This window comes from Spinacia oleracea, chromosome 1 (genome assembly GCF_020520425.1).
Source record: "Spinacia oleracea cultivar Varoflay chromosome 1, BTI_SOV_V1, whole genome shotgun sequence".
Taxonomy (NCBI): domain Eukaryota; kingdom Viridiplantae; phylum Streptophyta; class Magnoliopsida; order Caryophyllales; family Amaranthaceae; genus Spinacia; species Spinacia oleracea.
The window spans coordinates 56,825,356-56,839,906 of NC_079487.1; the positions used below are offsets into that span (position 1 = coordinate 56,825,356).

A 14,551-nucleotide genomic window follows, 5' to 3' on the forward strand; every position below is an offset into this window, starting at 1 on the left:
AGACATCCAAAGAAAAAAAGTTTTTCTTGACTTAGTTGAAGCCAAAAAAAGTTAAAAAATCATGACAGCTAAAATTTACTTGGCAGGACCATTTTGAGAAACTCACTTGTCCTGCACCTTCAGCAACACACACCACTGCTGCCCCTTTTGTCCGTATAAGATGCTCCAAGTGCGAGAGGACACCATTGGGTCCATCTAAAGTAAAAGGGACCTGCAATATCATTGAGAAACCATTCAGCTAGAACACACATATATTAGAAGATGAATAGTCCTCATAATTAGCAGCGTTTAAAAGGGAGAAGGCAAAAGCCAGACAGGGATTAAATTCTTGCAACTCACCTCAGGAATTAGGCAAATATCAACCTGGCCACTTGCCAGTGATGCATGCATGGCTATGAAACCACTACTTCTTCCCATCAGTTTCACAAGGCCAATCCCATGGTATGCACTGTGTGCCTAGGTATTCCAAATTTTACATAAAACTCCAATGATTAAAACATAAAAAATTCATAGAAAGCAGCACATTATAAAGAAAATAATCGTTCAACTCTAGAAGACAGTTAATTACCAACATTACTGACCTCAATATATGCAGAATTGATTGCTCTTTGTGCTGCTTCCACGGCTGTATCAAATCCAAATGTTTTATCCATCAAAAGTATGTCATTGTCAATAGTTTTTGGTACACATATAACTGATACCTTCATTTTCCTCTTGCGGCACTGCATTAATTATTTTTAGGGGTAATGAATCAATTAGTTAAAGATGCAAGTGTGCAGCAACTTGAATTTTATCTGAAATGTCATGCATGATTCTGCTCTAGAGTTGCAGAACAAAAAGGAAGAGTACCAACAAACACACTATGTTTTATTGGTGATATTTTCTAGGATCACCATCAAAACATTACCAGAGTGCTTCAATCCCTAATATTTCTGCGACTTTAAAGGACAATCAAGCCTAACATGGTAGATGCACAGATTGTAATAATTTAATCAGCTATGTAAAACAAATTTGATACACATTTCAAAATATTTCTAACTATGTCATAGACCAGCGTTCCAAAATTTTCTGTCTCACCCTTGCGAGTTATAAGTTGATGATCCATTCAAAGATGTCAACAGAACAACCTGGTACAAGATCGATAAAGGCAAACTGCAATCTTTGTTTATGCCTTGCTGAGTTTAGGTAGTTAGGTCCATCGCCTTTGAATTTTGGCGGACCTCGTCTGTTAACCTATGGTTGTTGGAGTTAGTGCCTTCAAGGTTCAAGCTCTATTGCAGATCATAAGCTTTCTACTCGAGCTTCTCATATTTAGAAGTATTTGGAAAGTCTTATGCTCATTTATAACTTACAAGGCAAATGAAAGTAAGGAATTACACTCCATTTCCGCTCGTCACTAAGCTTGTAAAGTTGAGCAGTGCAGTATTGAAAAGTTTTCTGACTCACGGCATATTGTAGTTACTGATAAGGTCAAGAACAACACCACTGGTTTCATGAGAACAATTCATGTGGATGAGATCTTGCCATCTTGGTTTGCATAGTCAATCCCATATTATTCCCATCCTTTTAGGAATTGAGGATGTGACATTGCTGTTGTTGTATTGCAACTATGTTATATGTTTTTTAAAGTATACAATCACTAGTAAGTGCTGTACTTCCCCCTTACACTACTAGTTTCTACTCATTTCAAAGCCATGCTCATTTTTCCAAGGTATCTAGTACTGTGCTCTATAGGAATTAACATGGTCACCATTCATGACTTATGGTTATGATCTAAATTTAGAGTTCACAAAATAGATATAAGTCACTACAATGTCGAAACATCCAGTGCTGCAGAACCTTGACTACATAGAGAGGAAGCACTATGCAAACCACATTCATATATGCTTGTCTATGTTTAACAGCTATCTTGATTTTGAATAAGCATTTCTTTAAGCAAGTTGAATCATACCTCATTATGTATCGCATTGGCTCCAGCATGTGTACCATTCCCACCAAGAATGAAAACCATATCTATCTCCTTTGCCTGAAAATGAACTACAATTACTTACATATTCCTAAACATACTCTTTCTAAGCCAAGGAGTAATGAGAAGGATTGACAGTCAGTCAACTCTTCGCATTACCAAACCAAACATAAATCGGAAGGGATCTGAGTACCTCTATACTATCAACAATGTCACTCGTACTGGCACCTCCACGAGATGTTCCCAAAAGACTTCCACCTTCAAGATTGATGTCTTGGACGTGCTCGCGAGAAAGCTGAGAATTCTCTGAACTATTACTTAAAGAGTGGAGTACTGAAAGAATTAGAAGAACCGACTGAGGAGGTAAGCCTCACCTTCTTCATAGGTAATTCAGGGTCAAAAAATCCACGGAAGCCATATCTAACACCGAATATCTTTTGAACACCATATCTTTCTAGCGTAAAAAAAATCTGTACAAGTAAAAAAAAAAAATGAAAACCCTGTAGCTCTGATAAACAACGGAGAAACAATATTACAAGTTGAAAAAAAGAGTATAATCAAAGATTTTAGGATGGAAAAAATGTAAATCTTGAAAAGATTAGCAAATGTATACAATGCTGAGGAACAAAAAGATTCAGAACCAAACAAAACGAGAAAAAGAACCTAAGCACGAGCCACGTGCCCATTGTAATACATTTCTGATTAAAATTTCCAACTCTTCGATTAAGAATCCTTTTCCTTGTGTAGAACATGGCTGAGGAAAAGCTCACTTTCCAAGTAACAAATCATGCAAATCTTCACCCAAAGGTATTAGTCATGTTCATCTGCATCCCCATCTCCTAGAATAAGAAACTCCCTAATGCAAACTCGTGACATCTATGAAATTTAATTAGCTCCATACGTGAACATAAAGACAGACACGACATAACATATTCGACATAAAATATATTTGAGGGCAGAGGATAATGTATTAAACATATGGTTTATGCATTGTAGAAATGAAATAAGTAGGGGCTACATGCACGATTGAGCATGTTGATAGGATCTCAATGATTGATGTGAATTAAAATTTAGATTGAAGGGAAAAAATTGGTTCAATTCATTATACTTGTTGAAAGATACGAAATAAGTTTTTTGTCTACACAAATTCCACAAAGAAAAGACAGTATGTTTCTTTGACCATAATATGCTATTTTCAGACACTTTCTTGATATCAGAAGAATGTATAATAGGGCAGATTAAAGTACTGATGGAGTGATGGCACACGTGCTTATGTAAACTTACTAACACTAGCATAAGACTATACATAAAGAGAAAACTACAGAGTCAATAACCTGTCTTATGACATCATTAAGACCAGGACAGAGCCCTCCACATGTTACTATCGCTGCTTTCACCTTTGTAGGCTCAAAGTATATCTCCTTACGTGGACCTGCACGATGTACCCTACCAAAATGATAAAATTTAGTACATAAGCAAGAAATGACTATCTATTCAATAACAGCCTAACTTATCAGGCAGTAACAAACGTTGGAGCCAAAATCAAATAAATAAATAGTATGAAACTGCACACTGCAAGTTTAATCCAAGAAAACAGATAAACCAAACACTGCCAAAATACATTGTACAGTGCTAGTTATATAATAGAGAAACAGATTGCTAATGACTATGACAGCAGATATGTTTTGTCAGAGAATCAGTTAATGGTCTACTGACTGAAGTGGACTATCAAACTCGAGGAACCACAAAAATAAGGAACATATCATAGCAAAGAATAGGTACACAGAAAATCACAAAAGTCAAACTGCAATGAATTCCTTACTCCACAGACACCCCCTCCAAGGAGGACTGCCTTAAAAGCTGGGGTTACTCAAATAAATATAACTGGACAAAAGCAATTAAAACATTTTAGTGGATTCTTAACACATTGACTGGGAACATAGCTCCAAATGTAAGTCCGCAAAATAATCCTTCTAACTACAGAATCAACATCTAAAGTCCTGTTCTTGAAATTTAGAGCACTTGTTTCTTCCCGACACAAAATACCATACGCACAAAATGACACAGGTGACAGGTTTTCCAGTAAATCTGTAAATGGCTCTGGCTCATTCTACATTTCACATCCTGCTCCAGATACTGGAGCAAATCAAGTATCAAACACTATTCGTAATCCATGCAAAGGCTTTCTGTAAGATGGAACAATCTATGAATCAGCACTTTCAAGACCTTTGTCAGGAAACCTCCCTTGCACCTGTAATCACATTATTAAGAAGATAGGGGCAGTAACCAAATCCCATATATATTGAAGCATCCAACTATACTTTCACATGCAATTATGCCTTCACAAGCAGCAGCTACGTTCCAGTGAGGCCTTTTAACAACCAGAAACCAGTAAATCCATCACTATCCAGTAGAAACAAACCTTTTCAAGACCCAAGAGGCCTGCTATGAAGAGGCTTTTCCAGCAAGTCTTCTCCCCTTCGAACAGAAGTCAGGACCCAAATTCATTTAAAAGACCACCTTGCTTCCTACAGAGAGCACAAGCCAGCCTATCAACAGCAGCCAAATTCCCAAAAACCAATCTCTACCTCCTAAATCTCTGGTGACCTTGGAATGACAAACAATTCACCAAGCACTGTGCAACTTTTGTACTTTTAATAAACTCAATAAAAGAAAACAAAACAACACTAGTCATATGCTTCATTTCACCCCCCCACCCCCTGTTTCCCTATGTTTCCTCCTTTTCCCTCTATCACTGCTATCTAAAGACAACGCAAGTGCTGAACAGATCTCAAGAGTCTACACATCAAACCTATGACCAAGCATTACTAAACCTACTATTTAAAGGTGAAAGGACAAGTCCATATAGTAGGTCACCTGCACCAGCAAGAATGTTATGATACTAATAAAAACGGTTGGACAAAAATAAAGTTAAGAGTGTCAAATGTAACAAGGCATTGAAATATCATCCACACTACAATTTCCAACATACAAAGTAGTTGACAACTAGGCCTGGTTATTGGATAGGGCAGTCCAACGGCCAGCGGGGTCAGGCCAATTTTAAAAGGGTCTTGACCCATTAATTCTTAATGAACAGGGTTGTCATAGGGTCACATCATCGAGGGTTTTTGTAGGGTTTCACTTATAAGCCCAATAATTTTCTAAAAACAAATAAGGGTCAATACCACACATTATTTCTCTCCTCCCTCGTGTATTCGAACACCAACATACTCGTGTAAGTATAACTACTTTCTCTTATTCTCTCTTAACTTAAAACACCAAAAACTAATCAACAATGACTGGAGCATTCTTCCGTCAATTTTATGAGTTGAATCGAGTTTGAAAATGCCGAAGTGAGAGGAGAAGCTAAAGGACAGATCGAGATCGACGACACCCACCATTGTTCCCGCGACAAAGTACTCCAAATTCGGCAACATCGACAGTGATGCCGATCTATTGATGCTCTTAGTACGCCCATTGTCGGTCGATTTAGATGAAAGATAAATAGTCACGGTTGAGGATTTTGGGTAGGGTTAGGGTTGAAGAATGGAATTGAATTGGGGGAAATGAGGAGTAAGAAATAAAGGGAAGAGATTTTAGATTTTAAGGATGGAGTTTGGTGTTCGTGGATTGGTTTGGCGTGTTGGAAATAAGAATGCAAATTATAAGAGAAACTTTGGAAGAGTAATACTGCATTCCTATTCACTTTAATTTGAAGAATCATTGCCTTTTAAATAGGCTACAAGCTAACCAACAATGCTAAGCAAAGCAAACTATCTGCCTAATTACGTGGAGTAATGGGTGAACATGCCCCACTATCTCCTACTAATATTCAACTAAAAGAGAACATGCAATCATAGAAAAAAACCGCAGATGCGGTCACGTTCGTGGTAACGGTTGGGTTGTCGCGGAAATCGCTTGTAAAGGAAGAATAGAACGGATTGCGGCTGACGCGGTGTGAATTTTTTGAAAAAAACCACATTAGCATGTCTAAGCCTTATTATTACATTTTAAGTCTAAAAAGTATTATATCAACACAATATAACCAAATCTATCCTAATATGAGTAAGTATTATATTCTGTGAATAAATAACACTCGAAATATCATGTTCCATAAACTACATAACTAATTACAAAATTATTTTTGGTCAATTTGTGTAAAAGAACGTGTAACGGGAAAAAAACGTCTAACGCGGCGATTCACCGTTACGTAACGGACGACGCGGGGAGACAGACGTGATTTTTGTCAAACCGTAACATAACGGGGTTTCGCGGAACGGCAAATCCTAAAGAGGTTACAGAACGTTCGTCACGTAACAGAACAGCTTTAATTCCAGACATGCAATTGACTTAGTAAAAACACTAATCCACTACGTTACTGACTAATGCTAGAAATTAGCTAGAAAATAACAACTAATTATTTGAAGCATATCAAATTATCATCACACCCCCTTGCTTCAAATAATTAGTAATGTTTGTGAAGCACATTTGTTCACTACGTGATGCGCGTCTCATCACCGTCACAGTGTTGTTGATGCACGTTATCACCAACCTCTAATGTTTGGAGCACTTCTCTCCCTTGGTGCACATTATCACCCATCTTCTAGAATAAATTTTCTTCTACGGCCACTTGTAACATAGATGCTTCCTCGATATTTTGAAGTCTGCAATTTCTTGCCAAGTGCCCAAATTTTGACACTTGAAACATTTTGGCTTTCCCTTATGCCAACAATTTTTTTTCTTCATAACCAACCATCTGACAATGGTTGCATTAGAGGGATTTGCCTTTCCACTTTTGATTATTAGACTTTGCTAGATACGCTTTTTCACCCTTGTTTTCACCATCTTCATTTCTCATGATCCTCCTTTGATTATTTGTCCACACTAATATTTTCATAATTGATCAATTCACTCCATGCGGTGGATCAAAGGAGGATCATGAGAAATGAAGATGGTGAAAACAAGGGTGAAAAAGCTTATCTAGCAAAGTCTAATAATCAAAAGTGGAAAGGCAAATCCCTCCAATGCAACCATTGTCAGATGGTAGGTCATGAAGAAAAAAATTATTGGCATAAGGGAAAGCCAAAATGTTTCAAGTGTCAAAAATTTGGGCACTTGGCAAGAAATTGCAGGCTTCAAAATATCGAGGAAGCATTTATGATACAAGTGGCCGTAGAAGAAAATATGTTTTAGAAGATGGGTGATAAATGTGCACCAAGGGAGAGAAGTACTCCAAACATTAGAGGTTGGTGATAACGTGCATCAACAACACTGTGACGGTGATGAGACGTGCATCACATAGTGAAGAGATGTGCTTCATAAACATTACTAATTATTTGAAGCAAAATATTAGTGGAGACAAATCTTTAGTATCATCAAGTGAAGAAATTTTACCTTCATACTTTTCTGTAAGAGTGACAAGAAGTTTGTCCACCATTCTTTAGTTAGTAAATTCTCCACCAAGTAGCTTGATTTGGTTGACGACGGACATCAACCGATTCCCATACTTCTTAACACCTTCACTACTTTTCATTCCCATCATCTCAAACTCCGTCTTAAGGTTCAAAATTTGCATTAATTTTGTTTGGTGATTTCCTTCAAACTACTCTTTAATTTTCTCCCATGCTTCTTTTGGAGATTCACAACCCACAATAGTTGAGAAAATTTCTTCCGACACTTGCCCCATGTAGGATTGAAAGTTCCCTTGGCTTTCTCGCCATTTTTTAATAGTATTATTTTAATTGGGCTAGTGTTGGATTTTGGGAAAGAGGTAAAGGGGAGTTAGCACTCGCAACAACATCCCATAGGCTCATACCTTGTAAATATGATTTCATTTTTATTGCCCATGAGTGATAGTTCTCTCCTTTGAAATTGGAATGGAAGTATGAAAATTGTTTGATGCCATAGATAGAAGATAAAAGAATAGGAAAAAAGACTGGCTCTTGATACCACTTTGTAGGAAATAAGAATGCAAATTATAAGAGAAACGCTGGAAGAGTAATACTGCATTCCTATTCACTTTAATTTGAAGAATCATTGCCTTTTAAATAGGCTACAAGCTAACCAACAATGCTAAGCTAAAGCAAACTAACTGCCTAATTACGTGGAGTAATGGGTGAACATGCCCCACTATCTCCTACTAATATTCAACTAAAAGAGAACATGCAATTGACTTAGTAAAAACACTAATCCACTAAGTTACTGACTAATGCAAAGAAATTAGCTAGAAAATAACAACTAACTATTTAAAGCATATCAACATGGCGGAGCCGCGGAGGTCAATGATTGGTCATTGGTGTTATTGGTCAGAGAAGACATTACCGTGCTACTGTGGATTGTGGTCACTAATGGTTCTGTTTCTTTAACATCTTTTATGGCAAACTTATTATTTTTTAAAAATTTTGATAATCAAAAGAAATTACATTTTTCATTGCTGTTGAAAATAGCAGAAATGAGATCAACCCCTTTTGGCCTGTTAACGACCCTTTAGTAAGATGGACTTGACCCTGACCCGACGCTGACCCTTGCGACCTAATCCTGACCCAACCCTCTTATGATTTCTTCTGACCCGCCCCACTAACAACCCGCTCTGACCCGCCCCGGCCCTCCCAATAAACAGGTCTATTGACAACAAAATATCATAAAGAAATAGAAACATGATCAGCCCCAAATAAACAAGCAGGTTTTATTCATGTAAAGAGAATATTTCTTCACCATAAATAAATAAATTCAATATGAGCGCAACTAAAGTAACGCCTACAGAGATCAGTTTCACATATGCACGGAAGATAAAATAATTCAAAAAGTTAGCAACAAAGTCCCTAAGCATATTTCACGCGGAAAAAGATTCCTAAACACATGTTGCCGAAAGGGAGTCTAAGCTTTCAAAAGTTAACATACTGTTTGTGTCAGTCAATGTGTCATCACTTTTAGGGCACGCTTGGATTGAGGGTAATGCAATAAGGTGATAATAAAAGTCAAACAAAGAAAAATGAATGCAAATGGAGATGATAATAAAAAGGATATGGTGATGATGAAGGAAATAAACTAGTGATGCTATGAGAAAAAGAGATAGGGGACTTTTACCCCCAAATTTAGGGTAATAGTTACCCACCCCCATACTGGAGTAACTAAAAATTAGGGTAATTGTTCCCCTCCCTCTCTTCCTATCACACCATCAATACCTCATTTTTCCCTATATCACATCAATATTGCCCCATCTCTCTCCACAAATTATTGATATTTATCTTTATTTTCATTAGTTTGACTTTTATTACCCCCTTAATAAATTACTCCCGGTCCAAGCATGCCCTTAGGCTTAATAAATCATAATCACTATGAAGCATCATCCTGCCACCTGAAAAAGTGGGAGCGACTTCTCTTCTGGTAAAACTTCCTTTCATTTGATCCCATTACTCATTTACTAAGGGAACAATTAATATTTCCTATGGCTTTCATATCTGCTCAAGGCAAAATATGATTCTAGTGCTCAGCAAAAACTCAAGCCATTATACCAAATAACCCTTGATTCCATTTTTGTCTATAGCTTAAGTTGTTCTTTACACGATAGTGTAGGAAGAATATAGAACTCATAATTCCTCGAAATTTACAATGACGTGTATTTTGGAAACTCGACATACATAAGGAATAGTACTGAATAAAAGGAAGAGGAAAACAAGAGAATCTCAGAGTATTTGGAATTTAGGAGGAAAAAATACAATGTAATCAAAGAGGTTGTTTGGGGAAACATAATCAATTATCTACATCATAACGAGTTTAATGATAGCCTTATAATTCTGAATTATCAACATATGGTTTTGATGTGAGATGGAAATTTCTATGATCCGAAGAGTTGGGACATAATCCCGAAAATAGAGAGGATCATCCTCTGAAAGCTCAAAACATAAAACCGCGTCATGCTTCAATTGTTCATCCAACTCCTATTTGGCTTTAACTCTCTTGAAATCCACACAAGTAAATTCTTGACATATCCTCAACGGGAAATCGAAGGAATCATCCTTACAAGTCCAAACCATCTAAGGTATGTCTCACCTTTTCTGATGAATAAATTAGTTTCTACTGAGACCCTCATTTTGTGTCTAACTCTGACTGCATGACTACAAATGCACCATAGCATCATCATTTGTGCAACTCCCACCTTGCCAACATAAAATTTAATTACCTATACTCAACCTTACAAGGGTCAGATCTATCCTTGGAATATCATATGTATCTTTGCTTTAAAGAACACATAATGTACTTCTCCTTTTATTCACCCTCATTCAGTGTCATGAGCGAGATCTACGCATTGAGGTAGCTTTGGTACATATTCGTTCTGTTTCACTTTCCAGACAATAAAGTGAGATATGCCAGCAGCATGCTAAAGAATTACACATAGTAACTTTCGAGATTGGACCACATATATCATATATTCTACTCACTTTAATGACTTTATCTATCAGAAAACTCTGAAAGTGGCTAAAGAAATTTTCAAATTCGGTTTCGGTACCTTCAAAGATTATAAATCTTTTTTCAAAAAAAAGTTCCTATATATATTACTAGAATTAAGGCAATGATTACAAGAAATACAAAATCAAATCAATCAAGAAATATTATTCAAAGAAAGCAACAGATAATCAAAACAAGGAGTGAAAAAAAAATCATCAACTGCTACAATGATAAGTTTTACCATTGCTCCACCCATGTACAATTAGGATCAATGCACTCGGCTCCCGCAGAAGTTGGAGAAGCATATTTGATCACCTTCAAAATATCAAAGTAGAAATTATAAAGACAACAAAAATGGAATCATCATCACCAACATAATAAACCTAGAATTCAAAGAAAGTTTCCAAAGCTAATAACAAATAGTCATTGCAAGGAGCTAATGCAGAAAGCTTTTATATCATCACACTGGTAAGGATCATATTGCACACCCCACCACACTTGGAGCAAGATCATCTTCTTAAACATTGGGGTAGTTGATGTTGAGTGCTAAACCACATTAACTAAATCAAAAGCCTCTTTTGGTCTACCACTCCTTTCCTAAAACAACTAAATTTAGCTAAACCTTTCTCTCACAACATTGTTACGTCTTTCTCTCTTACAGATGGCTTGAAAGGAACGGAATATAAGAAAGAGGAAGGGAACGGAAGGGAACGGAAAATATTTTTTCACCCTAGTGTTTGGTTCAATGGAAGGAATTACAAGGTTCAAACAGCTGGTTAACAATAAGTCATTTAAAACAAAAATAAAATTTGCCAAAAAAAAAATGAAAGTAAGTAATAAAAACAAGAGCTTCATATTTTCTCTTTCCATCCAAATTCCTCCGTTTCTGGGAGGAGTGGAAACTAGAAATGTTATGAACTTCTTTTACCGTCACTTCCTTTCATCTCCTATCGAATCCCGTAACTTTTATAATCAAACATGGAAAAGTCCACTAAATTCATTTCCTTTCTCTTCCATTCGAATCCTATCTTCCAAACCAGCTAATGTGCGTTCGATAATCTTATCCATTAATGTAACCAATAGAGACTATACTAGTTGTAAGCACTCCTAAAGATTTTTAATGGCTCGGTTTCAGGCTTTCAGCTATTAAGATAGGGAATTTTTTAGCTTAACCACAATCAGTCATATGCAGGTGAACACAAAGGAAATGAAAATCAACCAGAACCAAGAGATTGTGAAAATACATAAGGGGTATCCAGCAAAACATCTGACACGAAACATAAACTTTAGTTCATTAGGTTTTCATATACAATACTCAAAACACTATTGTCTACTCAAGAATCTACTTAGATAAACACAGATACACAATTGTTTGATCTCTAATCCAAGGTAGGCCTGGATCAGTCATTCAAATGGAGAAAAATTCAAACAATATTACTTTACATTTGTCTCATTATCCACCTTCAAATATGTATCTAAAGATATGTTAGGTGCCATTCTGAAAGTACATCATAATGGATATTAGAGGTGCATACAAAAGTCTCCCTTTATTATTTTGTTGGTAAATTATGATTGCGCCAATTAGATTCTCCATTGTATAATTAAAAAAAATCTAGAAAAAACAAAAAGGTTAAAGTTCAAGTATTTACTTAAAGCACGAGAAGAGTTCCGAAGTTTCAAATATCAACCTTGAGGACATGTTACTTCATTAGTTTACTTTAAGAACATGGGAAGAACCATACGAAATTCCATCTTAGCTCTTAACCCTTTGGCTAACATCTTACTTAGTATCATGAAAGTATTGTGATACTATTGCTAAAGGGTTTAACTAATGGGAATATAGTACATGCTACGCACTTGATTGGCTTAAGCTTTGATATTGATAACACTATTAGGCAAAAACATCCAATTTCAAACTTCAGAGAAACCTTTGAATTAAAATATACAAAAAAAACAATGCAAGCATATAAATTCCCCATATATGGAGCTCCTATGATGCATCTTCACAACTTATCTCAAATTCTCATGAGGTAGGAAATTAGCTGAAGTCTAAAGTTTTGGTTCCCCTTAAGGCGTTTCCAAGGAGGCCACAAATATAAAATTATATTTCTTTTCCATAAAAACAAGGGGAAAGATGTACCTTCAGCAGTGTCCTGTCATCAATGTCAACATAATCATTCTTCCGATCCTCTGGTCCCTCGGCCCTATCAGTGACGTTTTCATTTCTCAACCAACGTGAACCATCCCTAATGCCACCAAGAAAAATACCAACACGCACAATGCATCAAGAATACGACTCAAATTATGAGCACTTTAATAAAATCATCAGAAGCCGATACACATTAATATCATGAAACCTAAGTGCACAATCAAAAGCCCAAACCTATTTCATTTTTATGTACAATCTTGAACAAAATAAAAAATCAGAAAGGATCATCACCTATGCATAAGGGAAAAAGTACTAGGCCTCGGCTTCACATCCAAGACATCTTTCAAATGTGGCAAATTAAATGTATTCTCAAAATCCTTCTGATATTCTGTTTTCCAATCAGGATCAGAGAAATCAATATCCAACTTCTCCGCGACAATCCTACAAGCAGAAAATCTGATCTTTCTACTACTATGCCTTCCCATCCACTTAAACCTCAAATTTCCATAATACAACTGCCGGTGTTGATCTCGGTTCGACATCGGAACATGTGCACTTAAATTACTTAAACAGGCATTATTCATTGACGAAACAGAAGCCATTGATTGTCAAAAACCCTACACAATCAAAAATCAAACAACAATGACAAATTTTAACAGCAAATTGAAGAACAACAACTCACAATGTTTTAAAAAAAGCACAGAATTTAGCATTATGCTTCGAATGTATCTAATTAATTAATAATTTGAATAATTAACAATAAAATCGAAGAAATAGGATTATGATTTACAAATTGGCTGATTTAATGTAAAACTTAAAAATAAAATTGAAAGTATTCGTATCAGATTATTACCAAAAGATTCGTAATTAAAATTCGTGATCTGAAAGATTAAAAAAAAAAAACCGTAGGAATTTTCAGAGATGTTGAATTCGATATACCTTTTGATAAGTAAGAGGAAGGAGAGTAGCAAGATGCTTGGAGAATCAGAATATAGAGTTTGCAACTTTGCAAGGTGGGAGGAGGAAGTAAACAATGGAATAACAGAAAAGTAATATGGAGTATCAAAGGTCAAACCAAATATGGACCTTTTTTCTCCTAAAATATTTTTTATGAAAGAATGGGCGGAAAAATCAAAAGTTGTTGTGAGGTAAGAGTTTTACCAGGAAATTTACAAACACACGTATATTGTTCGTATGAATTACTCCCTCCGTCAGGGAATACTTGACCTGTTTTCCTTATCGTGCCGTCCCTTAATATTTGACCTGTTTTTCTTATCGGGTCTTCCCTTAATACTTGACCTGTTTCTAAAAGTGGAAATATTCTAACAATATTATATTATTTCTCACTCCAACCCTATTAACCCACCTACCCCCTACTGCATACAAAAAATAATTAAAAATTCAACCCCTACTCTCCCCCAACCCCACCTCTTAACCCACTTCCCACTAATTACATTAAAATAATACTCCACTATCAACTACTACCTATTAAATTAAATAAGTCAATTCAAGTCCCTTAAACTCTATGCCGGTCAAACCGGGTCGAGTATTCCGGGACGGAGGGAGTATATGTAAAACTATAATTTGAAGGTAAGTATGTAGAGAGGATATTTGTTATTGTTGTAGAATGACAAGTTTAACTATTTACTACTCCTTTTGTCCCTTATTACTCGTCCCGGTTTGATTAATACAGAGTTTTATGCAATTTAGTTGACTTATTAATTTATTAGGTGGTAGTTGATAGTGGGGTATTTTTTTTAAATAGTTAGTGGGAAATGTGTCAAACTTTTTTGAGGGATGAGTGTGAGTTGAATTTTTTTAATGTTTTTTTTTAGAAAGTAGGAATATAATTGTGCCTTTGATTAAGTGAGAGAAATGATATAATATTAGTAAAAGTAAGCAATTTATAGAAACGGGGCGAGAATTAAGGGACGACTTTATAAGGAAAGTGGGGCGAGTATTAAGGGACGGAGGGAGTACAAATCTGT

At 36.0% G+C, this 14,551-nt stretch overlaps 1 protein-coding gene across 1 annotated transcript in view; it reads right to left on the reverse strand.

Moving 5' to 3' along the window:
• Positions 1–13,684, reverse strand: part of LOC110774875 (ATP-dependent 6-phosphofructokinase 5, chloroplastic) — a 33,122-nt gene extending 19,438 nt beyond the window's left edge. Inside the window, exons 1-11 of the mRNA XM_021979468.2 lie at positions 13,503–13,684; positions 12,855–13,180; positions 12,555–12,660; positions 10,656–10,729; positions 3,301–3,412; positions 2,341–2,436; positions 2,160–2,261; positions 1,952–2,026; positions 582–722; positions 340–456; positions 107–211 (exon numbers count right to left, since the gene is read on the reverse strand). Of these exons, the coding sequence (XP_021835160.1) occupies positions 107–211; positions 340–456; positions 582–722; positions 1,952–2,026; positions 2,160–2,261; positions 2,341–2,436; positions 3,301–3,412; positions 10,656–10,729; positions 12,555–12,660; positions 12,855–13,165 (1,239 nt within the window). The 5' untranslated portion in view covers positions 13,166–13,180; positions 13,503–13,684. The remainder of the gene's footprint in view (positions 1–106; positions 212–339; positions 457–581; positions 723–1,951; positions 2,027–2,159; positions 2,262–2,340; positions 2,437–3,300; positions 3,413–10,655; positions 10,730–12,554; positions 12,661–12,854; positions 13,181–13,502) is intronic.
• Positions 13,685–14,551: the final 867 nt, after the last annotated feature.